This window comes from Channa argus, chromosome 5 (genome assembly GCF_033026475.1).
Source record: "Channa argus isolate prfri chromosome 5, Channa argus male v1.0, whole genome shotgun sequence".
Lineage (NCBI taxonomy): Eukaryota > Metazoa > Chordata > Actinopteri > Anabantiformes > Channidae > Channa > Channa argus.
Window position 1 is genome coordinate 9,265,915 of NC_090201.1, and position 18,358 is coordinate 9,284,272.

At 38.8% G+C, this 18,358-nt stretch overlaps 1 protein-coding gene across 1 annotated transcript; it reads left to right on the forward strand.

Annotated features, from left to right (window-relative positions):
• The first annotated feature begins 4,407 nt into the window (after positions 1-4,407).
• On the forward strand, positions 4,408-18,046 carry pcsk1 (proprotein convertase subtilisin/kexin type 1). Its single transcript, XM_067505519.1, has 14 exons — positions 4,408-4,837; positions 5,882-5,986; positions 6,102-6,224; positions 9,254-9,400; positions 10,394-10,470; positions 11,287-11,375; positions 12,127-12,299; positions 12,562-12,774; positions 12,895-12,995; positions 13,135-13,368; positions 14,007-14,164; positions 14,282-14,415; positions 14,587-14,748; positions 15,714-18,046. Exons 1-14 carry the CDS (start codon positions 4,649-4,651, stop codon positions 16,119-16,121), a joined length of 2,313 nt encoding a protein of 770 aa, XP_067361620.1. The 5' UTR covers positions 4,408-4,648; the 3' UTR covers positions 16,122-18,046.
• The last annotated feature ends 312 nt before the right edge of the window (positions 18,047-18,358 follow it).

Consider the following 18,358-nt stretch of genomic DNA (forward strand, 5'->3'; position numbering starts at 1 on the left):
TGTTTTTGCTTTTTTATAAAATGTATCATTGTACAAATCTATCTATCATACAAGTAAAGATCGAGAGTCGTGACATTTATCACAGTGTGCAAATGAAAGTGAGAGGACCACACTGTGCACCCGTCAAAACATCCCTTTGCCTAACTGTATATGATGGATATGAGCCTGATTATGATTGTAGATTCTCAGTTATTTCTTGTCCCCAAACTCTAGACATTTTTTTAACATTTATGTAAAACTGCAACATACATCAAGTACTGTATTTGCATATGTGTACTGTACATTTATTTTATATATATTTTTATACTCAATGTGCATTTATTTCAAGTCTCATCTCTCATAATTTGTACTGGTTTGTAAAGTTTGTATCATTTAAGAAATATATAAATAAAGTACTTTATATTATTGACAGAAATCATTTTCTGATGCTATAGTAATGTTTACTTATTTTTATTCAGTTATTTGTGTATGCTGTATTTATTTCTGTATTTTTAAATCAGTATCATTACAAGTGTGTTTCCAATTGTTAATTCCAGTTTAGCACCACATGTCATGATACTGATTTTACAGCATATATTTTAAAATCTTTATATACAATCTATGCTTAGCACCATATTTAAAGATATATACTGTATATCTATATACAGTATGTTTTTCTATACCTTTATATACAACCTATGATTAGCATTATCTACACTGTAATTCTACTTATCCATGTAGAGTCTTCTTTTCCTTTCAGCTGTTCCCTTTCAGGAGTTGCCACAGTGAATGATGTGCCTCCATCTAACCTTGTCCTCTGCATCTTCTTCTCTCACACCAACTAACTTCATGTCCTCTCTCACTACATCCATAAATCTCCTCTTTGCTCTTCCTCTAGACCTCCTGCCTGGCAGCTCCAACCTCAGCATCCTTCTACCGATATATTCACAGTCTCTCCTCTGAACATGTCCAAAGCACCTCAATCTGGCCTTTCTGACTTTATCTCCAAAACATCATTGGTCTATATAGAGTATGCTGTTTTATATCTTTATATACACTGGAAGCTTCAAATCAGATTATCACAAAAGCTAAATGTGTCCCAGCAGTTGCAGATTACTGTTCTTACTGATTTTATTGTTTCAGATGTTTTGACTTGTGAGCAAAGAATTTTTACACATTTGCTCTCTGATGGTGACAGTGACAATGAAGAGGACAAAAGTCGGGGTGTTGTCATGACAACCAACTGTCCTTGCAGCTTGTCACTGAACATCACAAGTTGCAGAAATCACAGATCAGGTGAGTGAGATGTGAGCATTTCGAGCTTTCTCTCTGTGAGTAAAATGTGTTAAACTGACAACTTTTCTGATCATATGAGATTGTTGTTTTGTTCCATTTAAGTTTAGATTCAACACAATTTAAATACAAATTTAGTATCTTGGTATCAATTTTAGTAATAATTTAACACCTTTTGCCAGTTCTTTTAGAAAATGTATTATGGCTTGAAAAAAAGCTGTATCTAAACACACAACTAGACAAAAACTCATCAGTAAACAGCTGTGATGGTTGTGAAAAGAGAAATTACTGCAAAATGTTAATGACCCAGAAATGTACGCTGAGAACAGCAGAAGGTACAGCTGAAGACTTCATCTGTTTGCCACACCTAATTTATTTTGCGTGAATCACTGTATTCATCTGCGTCATCCTCCAACTAAAAGCAGAGCTCTCCTTCGCTCTCCTTCTCTGGAAATATTATTAGCTGACGGAACATGATTAGACCTTTGACCTCATTTGATGAAACTGCTAGTGTGAATGGCATGTGATAGTTTTGTGCATTTGTGTGTGTGTGTGTGTGTGTTTTCACTGTGACATAGTGAACCACCATTGTGAAATAAACACATCTCAGCATCTCATAAGGATAGTAAATGAATGAAGATGCAATCAAAGATTTACAGTAAATGCTCTGTAATAAAACAGCAATCTGCTTAAATTAACTGTGGCTCATTTTTCTGTGTGTCTTCAGCTCTGGATCTGAAAGAGTGGCCAAAGCAAACAGTCGTTGCTAAGTAATAGTAGATTATACTGCAGATCTAGTGCAGACCAGTTGGTGCATGGCCAGATGTCCACATGGATCAGTTCTGACAAGTTTAACTCACTGTAACTAGCAAACTGACTTTTTTCATAACCAATCACCATACAGCTGAATTCAACTTAAGAGTGATGATAAATAACAGTGTGCTTATTGATGCTTTTGTTTGCTCCGTATTTGTCCAACATGGTTTGCACCTACGCAACGTCTATTGAGAGGAAAAAATAACATCCACTCTCACAACACCTTTATCTCTGAATCATAGTGCACGCTTGAAATCAGAGTGTGTGCTGACCCACTCTTTCCATCAGTAAACAACATGAACATCTTAGTTGGGCAATATCTTTGTCATAAATAACTCCCTGCAAACACTGTTTGACAGAGAGTGGACATGACAGAACACATTCATCTTTATAATTTAACCATTTAAACATTCCATATGAAAGGCTGCAGGTTTTCCGGATAGAGAAAAAAATATTTATAATCCAAGCTGTTTAAGAGTCACAGGAGTCTTAATTTTTCAGTATTTTATGAAATATTCATAAATCCACTAACCTTTTTTCACTAAATGTCAATGGAGATCAAGTTACCTCCAATATTATGTTCAGTCTGAACATCAGTTGTACACATCAGGAATCATTCTCTGAATTATAAAATTGTAATTATAAAACAAAATGAATCTATAATGCCAAATGCTTTGTTCTTAATTATCCTTAACTTGACTTGATTTATTAGTCTGCATTGTGCTTATGAGGTGTTAATATTGTTTATCAGTATTAAGGTTTTTACGCTTTCTTTATATCTAAAGTCACGCATCTACATTCGTTTTTGTGTTTGACATCCACAGAGTGTTGATGTGCACAGAGTTAAAGAGGCAGAATAAAGAAATTTACCAAAACTAGTTTTTCTTTTATTACAATGCAAGTCACTAAATATATAATTGCTCCTTTATGTCAAGCTGTTTTATATTTGCTGGTGATAAATTTCTGACCTGAATCACTGAAAACAGGCCTTTTTCACAGCAAGGTTGTAAGCACAGATATTAGTAAAAGCACTAATGATGGTTGTGGTCTCCTCAGCATTTACCATGCCAGGATTTTAAAACTAAATCATCTAAATGGAATTTAGCCATAATTAATATTGTTAGTAGCACCTGCGACTTTTCATGTGGTCATCATTCATTTACTTCCTCCTGTGCTTTTTCTAATGTGACACATCAAAATAACTGAAAATTACAAGCATTATTAGCATTCTCATCTCTTCTGATGATATTATAGGAGGTAAACACTTTTGTGTGTGTCTAATGTGAGGCATGGCTGAAGAAGAAACAATTATGACTATAACCAAATTATTAAATATGTGAATGTCAAAACAAAAACCATGGTAGATGTTCTCTATTATTTCCATTTTATGCTTCTATATCACTTTAAAGGGAGATAATATGGATGAGATTATGATTAATAATTATCACAAATCAATTTCTATTAGTAGTATTAGTAGAAGTTGTAGTAGTACTAGTATTAAAAATACCCCAAAGTATAAGTGACTAAAGGATATAAAGAATCCCCCTCTGCCAAGGACAGCAATAAATGCAGCTTACATCTTATTGCATCATTAATAACTACACAATTATATTTTATCTGACAATGTAACACGAACAACGACCATTCTGCTGAATAATGAGCTATTTTATTTCTGATGCAAAGTACATTTAAATACACATTTACTTATGTAGCATTTTGACTGCGGTTTAAGTCCTGGTACTTTTAGTGTACAAAGCTACTTCACATACTGCGATTTCTACAGATGTAACATCAATCATGTTTTGGTTTACTCTATATATTGTATTATTGGAGTGGTCCACTTTTATCGTTGCATCGCTGTGTTTGGTTTCGGTTTTGTCTCATCTCCTGATGTGAATCTGCAGAGTGAATGTGGAGCTGTCCGCGGTGCTGAAACATACTATCTCCATCTCACTGAGCACAGTCTGGGGACTGAGAGACATCAGTCGAGCATCGCTGATAAAACATAATAAGTTATACACGGATTATCTCACGCAGACTAACAGTGAATGGCCCGAGAGTAGAAAGATGCTGCACCAGTCTTATATTTACAGTTAATAAGTATGAACATTAATATACGGTTTGTATCGTCGTATTTTTCCTCACGTCTCCGCCTCCTCCAGGAGCAAACTGTGGGATATTTTTAGTCGGATCTCCCCCCTCCCGTTTAGACTTTCTCCCTCCTGAGACTTCACATCTTACCGAAGGCAGACGCCAAACTGACGTCAGAAACCCCGTAATTTGACGTGTGAAAAGAACACACACACACACACACACACACACACACAACACACATACAGATGGCAAAGACCAGCCCTCCCTATCGCCAGTATTTCCTCTCACTTGCGCACCAGTAACGCTCAGTTTCACGTTTCCTCCACCTCAACCAACTGTTTCTTAAGGAATTCACTTAAAAAAGGTTTCTTTATTGCATTTACACCTCGGACATCTGACTGCTTATCTTGGGAGCACTTAAGCTGTCTACACATTGGTTTTGTCATCTGGTTGAATTTCCTCTGAGATGGAAGTGAGATGTCGTCCAGCGGTGATGTGCTGTGTTTTTGCTCTCCTCTGCTCTATGGTCCCCCGGTCGCTGCAGTCTGCTTACAGGGACAGACAGTACCTGAACGAGTGGGCAGTGGAGATCCCAGGCGGACTGGCCGCTGCGGAGGCGATCGCCAGAGAGCTGGACTACGAACTGGTCCGACAGGTAGGTAGAGTACCAGGGCCCCGGAGAGAGACCCCAGTGAGACTTAATTTTATACCATAAACATCTGGGGGAAATACTCCAATCCTCATTTTAACATTTAGCCACCAGACAGAATAGAATAAAAGTGGAATCAATCAGGAGATGTTAATGAAGCCTGCAGCCTTGAGTCTGAGCTGTGAACTGTGGTGTAACAGAGGAGCAGGTGATCACTGTATCACTTCTGCTTTGAATGATAAGGCCATTAGGCTGGGAGCTCATTGATTTATATGATAGCCCAAAAGCACACTTTGCACTTTCAGCAAGCTGCTAAATTAAAGAAGAGGGCTTTAATCAATCTATGACTCACTGTTTACACACCTGATAACCCATGGCTGGGGGCTCAGGTTTTCATTTCCCTGTTCAGTATATCCCGGCTTTTTCCCGCTGTTGTAAACTGGCTAATGCTATCGTCTCCTAGACAAACACATTTAGTTCAGTCTGAATATATTGAGCCAGTTCATTAAATCTCGTGAATCTTGTTGCCCTGAACAGCTCAGTTAATGATTAACTGAGCTTTCAGGTGTCATGGACACTGAGACATGCTCTATCTCGACTGCATCGTGTGTGTCAGAGCCAAGAGTATGAATAGAACCCTGCATACTGTGCACGGGTCATCAATGGCATGATGGTATTTTACTGTTAGACATCAGTGGCATTAACATGGATGTTACAGGGTTGGTTATCGTAAAGATCTGTTAAATGCACCCAAATTAGAATATATCTCTGCCTTTATTTCAACTTTATTTAATAAAACAATCTGATTCATGCTTATGTAGTTTACCTTTTGAGTTAATACACCAAACAGCAACACAGATAAGGGGAGAAGTATATAGATGTTATGCCAGAGTGTTGTTTAACTGTTTCCATTGTTTCTCCCTCCAAATTTGAATTTCTTAAGCTTCTGGGACAGATAGTGATGTTTCTTGACCTGCTCGACAGGCTTCAGCGAGCACACGGCTGATATCATTTTTATATAAAATATTCAGCCCATCTTCCTCTCTGTAGATTGGGGCCCTGGAAGACCATTTCTTGTTCAGACATCGGAAGCATCCTCGCAGAATGAAACGAAGTGCCAACCACATCAGCAGGCAGCTGTCGGAGGATGATCGGGTGAGTGCCACCTTTTCACCATTACCATGTCATGAACCGTGGAAGTTCTCCTTGTCCTATTTCAAACGACTGAATAAACAAACCTCTCCACCTGTTTGTGTGTGTGTGTGTCTAGGTGTTATGGGCAGAGCAGCAGTACGAGAAACGTCGCAGCAAGAGAGCGTCAATCAGGGAGTGCAGGGACTGCCCGGTGGATAAGCTGTTTGATGATCCCATGTGGAACCAGCAGTGGTACCTGGTGAGACTTCAATGGGGCTTGAATATCATACACATAAAACACATCACTGGATTGATTTTGGCTGCCGTGCATGACATGCATGACAACCAGTTCCTCATAAACCACAGAAGTATGATTCTGCTGGCCATTGCATGCTTTGTGTCTGGCTGAGCCTTCTGTTTACATACTCCTGGGCTGTGCTGCCCTGAGTGCAGGACAGATTCATACTCCTCTCTGTCCTTGCAAGGCCCTGTGTGCACAATGTGGGTCTGCGTGCATGGGTAAATGGAACCTGCAGAAATACACAAACAGACAACAAACACTTCCGGTCATACCATAACCATGCTCACCCTGAAAAGATGAAAACAATGAAACAATAGCATGCTATCAAGCAGTTCCAGCCAAAAGTGCAATTTGCTTAATTGGTAACACAGCCTGCGTGGAGATGAGAGGGGTGGAAAGACTATAATCCAGCAGGATGAAGTAGAGTAGAGGACCACGCATTAAGTCCTAATTTGCCCTCAATGGGATGTTTTAGCCCATTGAGGCCAAGTAGTAGCAGGCAACAGCAGATTGTCACAGCTGTGCTTCCCAGATCTAACACATACTGACACATTTATATTTACACTGACCAAGAGCTGACCCCAGTATAATCACTTTGAGTGACATCTTTGGTTTGATCCTGAGGCTTAGAATAAACTCTCCACTACTGATCACAACACACAGAGACATCCGTGTTTAAATGTGCGGGGGAAAAACAAAGTGATTATAGTTTTAATTGTGAGGGAAGGAATTCACTTAAGGCTACAGCTAGCAATTATTTTCAGCTATTATACAATTAAAATGTAAATTTTTTTCTCTATTAACTAACTGATTAAGAGTTTGATCATCACAACATGACCATTACAATTTCTTGTTTCCAAACAAAGAACAATAGCAATTAGAAGATGAAACAAGAACATGTTTGACATTTGTGGTTAAAAAATTACTTGAATAATCTTAAAAATAAAAATTGTGACCAATAAAAACAACTTTAAAATGTCATAAGTGAAAATCTGAATCAAAATGTAATGTTTAAGGCTTTTCTTTTATGCCAAAGATAGTCCTCAAAACATATTAACTACAATTATTAATTTGCAGAAAATGTAATCTGTAACATTACACTATATGGCTCCACATCAGTTGGATAAATGGATGAAGCAGTTCAGCCTGATGAATTACTAAACTGATCACACTGGAAAAAGTAATGTTACTGAATTACCTTTAGCTCCACCACCTTCAGTGGTTGCTGCTTCACTGGATAATGAGGAAGCGGATATGTGAGTCCATGTGTTTCACCAGCTTTTTTGTGTGTGCTTCAGTGAGAGGAGAGGGGGGAGGGGAGATTAGTATTACATTCTCTCAGCTTCCACTTCTCCTCACCTGCACTAACCGAACATGACTCACCCACTTGTGGGGAATAAGAAAACAAATTGAGATGAATCATTTTTGCCAATGAGAGGCAACAACACTAATGGAATTGGCCTCAAAGTACCATTAAGTGCATTTCCACATGAGCTTAGGTCGGTGCTACTGCAACGGCCACATTGTAGTTAATCTGAAGCGGCGTGATTCATTCACCTTACCCATTCAGCGAGGATAATGATATGCAGAAACATGTAAAACAGAGGCTTCAGTTGTCTGTTATTTTACATCATACGCTATGATATGATTTTTTCCTTTTTACCTTATTTGCAAATTAAGAAATACCAAAAGGACAGAGATTCAAAGACAGTGATGCTGGGAGACCGGATGATTACTGACATTAATGAATCTGTTTGATGGGGCAGATGCCGCTCTAATGGCAGGGAGGGAGAGCTGGGCCACAGAACAGGATGAGTGTCTTTATCTATCAAGAGTGGGTGACTGCCTCCTAATTTAATCAGGGAGTGACTCATGGTTGTAGCTTCAAATTCTTCCTGCCTGCATTGCTGTGTGAGAGACTTTGTGTCCATGGCTGTGCATGTGTCAGGCTGTGTTGATTGTGCATCGAGGGATTTATTTTTATGTGTGTGTATGTGTGTGTCCACTCACACGTTTTATGTGGGCAGAGAGACTTCTATACTGAATAGTTGCTGTTCACCATCAAAATCTATACATGGCAGATCACTGACAGCCCCCTTCGGCTGCTACTCAAAAAGTGAGTCATAAGATGTCACACCAAAACAAGCAAGATATGAGCTGGTTGGGAGTAAAGACCCTTCTGAGCAAATTGTTACTGAAACACAACTGTGGCAACGTAGGAGATCTATTTAAATTGAGATTGGACTTGTGTTCAGTGTCTGCTACAACTGATATCAGCCAATAAGAAAAGGAGAGGAATGATAAAGAGATCCTACCGAGAGAAACAGGGAACAAAAGTGGGAGCAAAGGAGAAAAAAGGGGATACATCACAGGGATGAGTCACATCCTGGTGGCGTTCTGCAGTGTCTGTGCATATTGCGCAAAGAGCGAAAGAGCAGAGTCCTTTTTTAGTCTTAGCTGTCTCCAGCTCTGAATCATACAAGCAGGCAGGCACTGGTCCTGCTTACTATCCCCAGTTCCCCGCTGGTTTTCCATTTAGAACCCGCTCCACACTGTGTTATGTTAAACAGTCTCAGAGCTGGATTTCTAAATAATCCGACAGGGGGACTGAATTTGAGTCGAGCCAGAAAAACTGATCAAATTAAGTACATCTCCAAGCTCCATAAGGCATCTTGAGGGTTAACTTTGCCAAGAGGGCTGTGGTATTGGATAACAAGAGCCTGTATCATTGTGACCCTCTGGCAGCAATCAGCTTCCAAGTGGCTATACTCTGAGAGTGAACTCAAGCCCTGACAAAGGAGAAGCCGACAGTCCAGAAATGAATCTTTTAAAGGTCACTGGAGAAGGGGCAGACTTAGTAAGCTAGAAGACTTTAGTTCGGCTGATCTTTGTGACATAAAAAGAATTCCTAAGAGCCTAAGTGATCATTTTCATACTATTGCAGATAAGTACATTTGTAGATCTGTCCCTCTGTCTCTGTCTTCCAGCAAGACACACGAACGTCATCCTCGCTGCCGAAGCTGGACTTGCACGTGATCCCCGTGTGGCAGAAAGGAATCACAGGAAAAGGAGTGGTCATCACAGTTCTGGATGATGGACTGGAGTGGAACCACACAGACATCTACTCCAACTACGTAAGACACCGTTTCCATGGAGACAGCCTCCATTGCCTGGGTCTGCCGTTGCCATAGCAATGTTTCCGGTGACACCTTCATATGAGATTCATAAAGACAGTGATAAACCTTCTCTTTAATAACATTTAGGTCTTAATTTCTGGCTGGAAAATGAGCATTTTGCTGTAATAGGGATTTTGAATTGATTTACATAAACTCTGCAATGCAGAAATGGAAATATTTCCAGTTTCTTCAAAAAATTTTTACAGTCTGATGCAGATAATTACAAGCCATTAACTGAATGGTTTCATTTTGGAATAGGTTTTCCTCAGAGACAAACTCTAAAAGCCCTAAAAAGCCCCAGCTGTGGTTAGGAGATCAACTGTTGTTACTCTCAGAAGCCAACCACCACTACCTCACTCACACACCGAGTGAAAAAGAAAAAGACGGAGAGAAAGAAATGTGATGACAACAGAGCTGATGGAAACAACTCCCACTGTAATTAATGCTGATTAACCAAAGAGGCTCAATCAACCGAGACGCTCATCCTTAACAATCGAGACATATGAGCGGCATATTTTCATAATTCTAAAATGACAGGCGCTGGCTTCTGAATTAAATCAAATATTGAAGGTTTTGCAGGGAGGAAGCTTTTAAACAACAAAAAATATTTTTATTTTGTTCATCAACATTTATTTAGGTGCTTTGTTTTTATTTTTGAGTGCAGAGGGATGACAGGAAGAAGAAGAAAAACCCACATCATATCATTTATCTCTACAAAACCTGACACAGCCCTCAGGCTAAAGCAGCAGTTTCAAGCAATTTTAACATGTCAATAGATACTGTAGTTGTTGACAAGCACTTCTTTATCCTCAGAGTTATTCACCACGTGTAATTTCTCTATTTGGTGCCATCATTCTCTCCACTAGCATCACCATGACAGCAAATGGGCCATGACAAAGTGTCCCTGACGTCATCCCAGCTTTTTAAAAGAGTTGTCTGTTGTTTTTAAAGGATGCCGCTGCCAGCTATGATTTCAATGACAATGACCCAGATCCCTTCCCCAGATATGACTCCACCAATGAAAACAAGTAAGTTACTGTTGAAAGGTGTCATTCTGGCATTATCTAGTAGTGACATTACCTCCCACCCTTTTTATCTAAAATCTTAAATAACTCTAGCAATTTTATACAATTTCATCTGTCCTGCTTTTAATTCTTTGTTGCTTAGACTTAGTTAATATAGGCTGTGTCCCAACGTAGTAGAAACTAATGACAAAGAATGTAAGAAATGGTTGAAAATGGCTCTGAAACTAGACTCTGCCAAAGGATTGGAAAACATTTTTGTACTGAATTGCAATTCATGTTTATCCTTCCTTTTGTTTGCAAGTGTTTCTCAGACCAAATGAGAAGGGAATGACTTGCTTATATCTCACACACACACACTCCGCTCCACCAACATCCCTACACACTTTTGTCCTCAGAATATTCACAATTCAAATTCTTCCCCCCTGAACTATAATTGCTGAACCAGCTGATCTCCATTTTCAGATGACGCAGATAACACTGTCATCATGATCAATATTTAAGGCATAATAAAATAAATCTAACATGGTGACGTTTTTTAATGGATTATTATCCTCTGAAATACTGAGTGAAGATACAATGATTCAAAATAACCATTAAAACAACACAATGCGTTGATATTTATGCCAAAAGCAGCACAGATAATAAAAAATTGCTTGGTATTTTAACACATGATGTTGTGGTGTACTTTGATATGTTACAAATAAGGTAATTGCAACAGAATGCTAGCCAAAGACACAGCTCTGACTTAGAAAAAAGGACCTTACACAACAGGTGTAAGGTGTAATAATATATAAAGTTAAATATTATATTTCTTAATAGGCATGGGACCAGATGTGCTGGGGAGATTGCTATGCAGGCAGACAACAATAAATGTGGAGTTGGCGTGGCATACAACTCCAAAGTTGGAGGTAAGAGGTTCGAGCATGAGCAATTTTACATTGCATGGCACCTTTATTTATCTGCTAAATAAATATGTTAAAGATGTTAAAGATTTGTTTTAAATTAATATTTTACAATTTAAACTTTAAATGGTTCTATATTTAAAAGATGAGGTATTAAATTTGTGTCTGCTAAAATAATACTAATATTTATGTAGCAAAAACAAATACAGACATTAAATTCAGAAGTAGTAGGACAATGAATCATACAGTATATAATTATTCTTACAAGAAATACAATTAAGAAATGTTTGGTACAACTATGTCTCTTGAACAAGATACAAAGAACTGAGTGATGGTTGACAATGTGCCTTTACATACCGTAGCTGCAGATCCCTGGATTTCAATTTATTTTATTTATAGCCAATAGGGAAGGAACATTTTCTAATGGAGGCCTGATTTTTTACACCAAATGGTTACATAATGTCACTCTCCAAAATTACTGGCCTCAAATCCATCTAAACAATGGTTTATAGTTTATATTTTAGGTCTGCTGCAACTGAAGGGCAGCTGTAGCCGGATTCTTAGTGCAAAAGAAAAACCTGGGTGTTAAAAAAGACACCATTGTTTTTATCACATGTGATGTTTATTTATTGTTGATTTAATGGTGAAGTAAATTGTAATATTTAATACATTCTGTCTACTTTAAGCCTAATAATAGTCAGTATGTCCATGAGTTTGACTAACAATATGCTAAAACTCTCTGTCTCTCTCTGCTCAGGCATCCGTATGCTAGATGGAATAGTGACTGATGCCATTGAGGCCAGCTCTATTGGGTTCAATCCAGACCATGTGGACATCTATAGTGCCAGCTGGGGACCCAATGATGATGGCAAGACAGTGGAGGGTCCTGGTCGCTTGGCCCAGAAGGCCTTTGAATATGGCATCCAGAAGGTAAATGACAGGATGTCAGCTGGTGTGATCCCAGATTGAGATTCCTTCTGTGAGCTATTATCTACAGCGGGAATCACTGACAAAGTGCAGCTAAGAATACATCAACTGGCATAATTGTGCTATTTTATTTAATTCTAAATAGGTAAAAAATGTTGTCCTTTCACCATAGTATTAAAGCGGCAGTAGGATGTATTGCAGTAGAATGTATTACAGTAGCTATCAGAACAATACACGCTTCTTTTCTCCATCATGCTTTCTACAGGGCCGCGGAGGGAAAGGCTCAATCTTTGTTTGGGCATCAGGTAATGGTGGCCGCCAGGGTGATAACTGTGACTGTGATGGCTACACTGACAGCATCTACACTATCTCAATTAGCAGTGCCTCCCAGCAGGGCTTGTCTCCGTGGTACGCTGAGAAGTGCTCCTCTACTCTGGCTACAGCGTACAGCAGTGGAGACTACACCGACCAGAGGATTGTAAGTAACTGTTCTGTTGTAAGCTGCATTGGGTAACATTGTTTTACATATGTTATGTCAAGTAAGTTGTTTTGTTGGGGCATGTCAAGTTATTCAAGGGTATGTTAATATTTCTTTCAGACGAGTGCTGATCTGCACAATGAGTGCACTCAAACTCACACTGGCACATCAGCCTCTGCCCCACTGGCTGCTGGAATATTTGCCCTGGCACTGGAACAAAAGTGAGCAATGCTGGAACTGAAACACATGTTAAACACACACACAATATAATTTCCAGTGTATTTTAGGTCTCTTCATACTTTAATGTCAACATCAATATTTATTGCTTGGCCTATTCCCTGTCTGTCTTCCCACCCATAGTCCAAACTTAACCTGGAGAGACCTGCAGCACATTGTGGTCTGGACTTCAGAGTTTGATCCTTTGGCCAATAACCCAGGTTGGAAGAGAAATGGAGCAGGACTGATAGTCAACAGCCGCTTTGGCTTCGGCCTTCTCAATGCCAAAGCCCTGGTGGACCTCGCTGACCCAGCCACCTGGAAGCATGTGCCTGAAAAGAAGCTGTGTATTGTCAGAGATGACTCTTTCCAGCCCAGGTATGGAAATTTCAAAAGGTTTTTGTACTTTATTGGATTTTATTAGAATATTATCTCTCTGGTTTTAAATGTGCACATTTGGCTATAACATGCTTTAGCTGTAAACTCTATGATGGCAAAGTTTGGGATCCTGTTGGGAGCCTATTTAAAATTGCAACACCATAGTCCAGAAATTTGCAAATTTTAGTAAAGAGGGAAAGAGAGTTTTATTTGTAATTGTCCTGATGTTTTGCGCCCTGCAAAACAAACAGATCCAACCATCTGTGTTATTAATAACACATCTGTTCCTCTATGATTCCGTCAATGCTTTAGCTTTATACCAACTTGAACATGGAAATCCTTTCATTCATGTGTGGGAGAAATGGGGATTAACTATTTTTGCAAATGAATGGCCAAAGCATCCAGATTTGTTTTATTTATCTCGTTTATGCACGAGACATGCTGAATAATTCCCAAATTCTAGAATGTCAAATTAACTATCACAAAATAATGTGCAATGTGTGCAGGTTGTTTGTACACTGCTGCTGTTTTCCTAAATCTAGATTCATTAATATGAAAGCATCAGTACATGGTAGATTTTGTTGTTATGAAGAGCTGCTTGTATGGCTCAGTGTCTGCTATTTTAATTTATCCCACAGAGAGCTGAAAGCAGCAGGGGAGATCACTATAGAGATTCCAACCAAAGCCTGTGCGGGGCAGGAGAACGCAGTACGCTCATTGGAGCATGTGCAGGTGGAAGCCAGCATTGAATACACCAGGAGAGGGGACCTGCACATAACGCTCACCTCCCCAGCTGGTTAGAGAAGTGCACACACACTCACACACAGACGCACGCATACACACACACAAACACACACTTTTTGGTGCAACAACTAAACTCTCAACTGGTCTATTCCGTTGGATTTTCCCACAGGCACAAATACAGTGCTGCTGGCTGAGCGAGAGAGGGACACATCTTCTAATGGCTTCAGAAACTGGGACTTCATGTCTGTCCACACATGGGGGGAAGACCCTGCCGGTACATGGACGCTGAAGATCACAGACACTGTAAGTTACACATATCTTGAAAAACCTAAGACCCTGTTACATACAAAATGCATATAGAACATACGTGGCCCTGAAACATTATTGAATAACTGTATCCAGTGTGTTTTTTCATATTTTAAGTGGTACTTTCAGCCATTCTTGAATTTGAATCAACTGTATTCCCTCTCCAAGTCAGGCCATATGCAGAACGAGGGTCGGATTTTGAACTGGAAGTTAATTCTACATGGAACATCAGAAAAACCAGAGCACATGAAGAAACCAAGAGTGTATATTCCTTATAATGCTGTGCAGAATGACAGACGTGGTGTGGAACATATGGATGACATGATGGAGGTCAGTATGCTGCAGCAGAATTTAAGGCAAATGCACAGAACCATGGTTTAGACATTAGTGAATGAAAAGGGCCCATGACATCAAAGTTTACTGAATTGACTTACTACTTACTTACTAATTTTCCTGTGTATTTCATGTTGAAGATGGCATCACAGCAGGTTCATGCAGTGTCACTATGACTACCTGCTACACTGAAATGGTACTACGCTGTATCTGCAGTGAAAAACAAATTACATTTTACACAAGAGAGCAGAGTCAAGATGAGTCAAGTTGAGCTGGTGCCATGCAGTGACAAGCACCGTCTTGATAACACAGGGTAAAACAACCTGACATTCTGACATCATTTTACACACAAAGGGTATTAGCAGTGATGATGTCCTTTAGTTTCTTACAGAACTTCCCGAAAATGAAACCAACGTCAAGTGAAATGTTACACACAGGATAAAGATGATATCATGTGGACATTGTTTGGTCTGGGCCGACAGTGGAAATAGTGACCAAATGTTCCCTCTTACAAATTATTACAAAATGATTATGTCACAGAGAGATTTGTGAGGAAAATGACAAAACAATCCTTTTGAACTGATCCAATGCTGTGTATGTTTATTGGATTATTGGCAACATACTACATAGACAGTGCAGTGTAGGTAAGTAAAATTTGTATTGTTGTTGGATTCTGTAATCCAGCACATTGGACTTAAATGAAACAAAAAATATAAGCTTAACACAATAGAATACGTAGGGGCAGACTTTAGACATTTAGGAAACTGCACTTTTGCAGAGAATTAAACAAAATGATTGCTACCGCTCTTATGTAAGCTACATGCAACAGCTTAACTTGTTTTTTTTTCTCCATAAAAACTGGAAATGGGGGAAGCAGCTACACTGACTCTGTCCAATAGTAACAGGATCTGCTCCTAAACACCTGATGATGATTTTCCATTTCGGTTTGTCTCTTGATCCAGGAGCCCACGCAGGCCCATCCAAGTCAGAAGACAGAGATTGTGCAAGCCTCCCCTCCTTCTAACCCCGAGAAGGAGCCGAAAAAGCCCTCCCCCTCCCTGGCCCTTCTGCGTCTCCTGCAGACGGCCTTCAACAGGCAGATGCCAGTCTTGCAGCAGACCCAGACCACAGAGAGGGCCTCCTCTGCCTGGAAGAAGCAGCAACCAGGCAGGAGCCTCTCTCATCCTGCTACAAGACTCCCCCCTCAGATGCTGTACCAGGCAATGGATATGATCAACAAGTACCAGAGCCCTAAGGACAGTGTCTACAGTGATTACAATGATGGCTTCTACAGTACCAAACCCTACAGGCACAGAAATGACCGACTGCTGCAGGCCCTGTTTGAAATGATAGACGATGACCAGAAGTGAATGCCGAGAGGAGAGGAGAGACGAGTTAAGGAGAAAAGGAAAGATACAGTGTGATGGGAAAGCGTGGTTACGTGTTGGTTGGGGAGCAGAGGAACAAGGCAAAGAGAAAAGAGAAAGCAAAAAAATGGGAGAACTGGAGGCAATGAGAAGAAACAAAGAAAATAAAACTCTTCCACTCAGTTTTATTTTCCCCAAAAATGCTGCACATCTGATCTCTTTACCTTCATTTACCAATTTACCATTCGTTCAATAATTCTTTCATTCCGTCATGCAAAATTTCCACAGTCCACTCATGATTTGAAATATGGACCTGGTTAGAAGCTCACTGCTGCAAATCTCCATGTTGTGAAAGTAAAAGCATTTAAATCATAAGAAAAGGAAGCCTTGTCTCCCTTTTCTTTGCTGCCTGTTAAAGCATGCCACCTTTAGATTCTAAGTTTTGTCTTAATATCTATATATTATCTATATATTATACAAAGACATTGATTGTAATATGGTTTTGAAAACATGTAACATCTAAACTTCACTTTCAAAAATACCGTTCTTTAAAGTATGTTTTGCACCATAATAGAAACATACTCACTTTTGTTCACTTTAGAGGACAAATTGATCCTCAAAAAACATGGGCAGGAAGTCTTTAAATTAGGGTCGACATACATTTAAAAGGAAACAAAAATTTTAAATGAGTAGCTATTTGAAGATTAAATGTATTTTAAAAAAGATTTATTCTCAGGGTTTCAACAAAGCTCGAGAGAGTAACAGAGTTATACTCTGGACTATATTTATTATACACTGTTGCCCATGAAGTTGGAATAATTTTGTTATTCCTCTTTTTTTCTTACTTTCACTTTGATATGTTTGGAAGAGATTTCTAAATAAAGATTTGAGAAGACATAGTCCTTATCTATCAAGAATAAATGACATTTTCACAATAATTTCATGAGAAGAGGTAAAAGATATTTTTTTACAACTTTATGGGCAACAGTGTAAGAGATGAGACAGTACAGTTATACTAACAAACTAATAAGAGAAAGAAAATAAAACTCCAGTAAAAAACAAAATGAGCACTGGAAAGTCATTCAGTTGGAGTAGTGATATTTCAAAGTGGAGAAAAAACAGGTTAATCTTGTGCAATTTGTTTAATTTTGTACAAGTACAATGCTGCATTAAATAAAATATTTTTCTAAGGATACTCATAGTTTATGGAAATAATATATACAGTATCAAACCCTTGCACTGTTTATTTTCTCGTGGCACAGTTCACTCTGCAAAGTCAGCGTAGTTCTCACAACTACCACTGAACACTGCCAAAATCTTTGCTCTCTAGAAGCTTCAGTATGCAGTGATTGTGCAAATGGCTAATATGTTGTTTGTTCATCATCTGTATTATGCCAACTACTAACATGCCAAAAGTTTATTAAATTCTGGATAGATTTTTTTTTTTTTTTTTTTGCATTAATATTTGCAAAAGAATCACTTCACTGGTATCATTTATTTGGTATTAAATGATTTATCACACTTAAGAATCCAACCAGAAACTCTGCACTGCACCCTGGAAGCACATTCATCTTGAACGCCTTAATATATCCTGTAATAAATGTGCATATTCATTATCACATGATGTATATCATGATGCTAGTCTAAGTGTTTATGACATGAATAGTTATGAAGCCTCTATAGAGAGTCTCTATCCGCCAGCTTGTAACTACCTGCCCCGCTTCTCTGCCAACAAGGTGACAGGAAAGGAAGATGTTTGGGATAACGCTTTACATGCACCCTGTAATTTATCCATTCATTGGTCTAACCCGTGCTTGATTTCCTTATAGATTGATTTTGACTGATGCTATAGTCCAGAGTTGTTATGTTGCTATTTCTGTATGGATGTACAAAAATATAAGATTTATCGTAATAAACTGCAAAGTGATCTTTTGAGTCTGTTTGAATCTCTGGCACCATGCAATAACTTTGTGAGATTAAAATTATCTGTGGCTAAAGTAATACTGCGATAGGTACTGTGTATGAGACTATATAGGGCTGGGTGATAAATTCATTTGAAATTGGTTTTAATTGCATCAAATACGGTACAGTTATTCCCCTTACAGTCTTGGAATTAGACATTTTGTTTATCTGCAATCTAAGATAACACAGTGAGTACATACACACAAAAGGTACAGAGTTCACACTCCCAAATCCACAATAATTTATTTTTAACTATTTCAAAACCATGTGCATATCTG

Coding starts and splice junctions, on each gene's coding strand:
- pcsk1 (XM_067505519.1), top strand. CDS start 4,649: ATGGAAGTGAGATGTCGTCCAGCGGTGATGTGCTGTGTTTTTGCTCTC. Junction 11,376..12,126: donor ATACAACTCCAAAGTTGGAG/GTAAGAGGTTCG, acceptor CTCTCTGCTCAG/GCATCCGTATGCTAGATGGA. Junction 12,996..13,134: donor GCCCTGGCACTGGAACAAAA/GTGAGCAATGCT, acceptor TCCCACCCATAG/TCCAAACTTAACCTGGAGAG.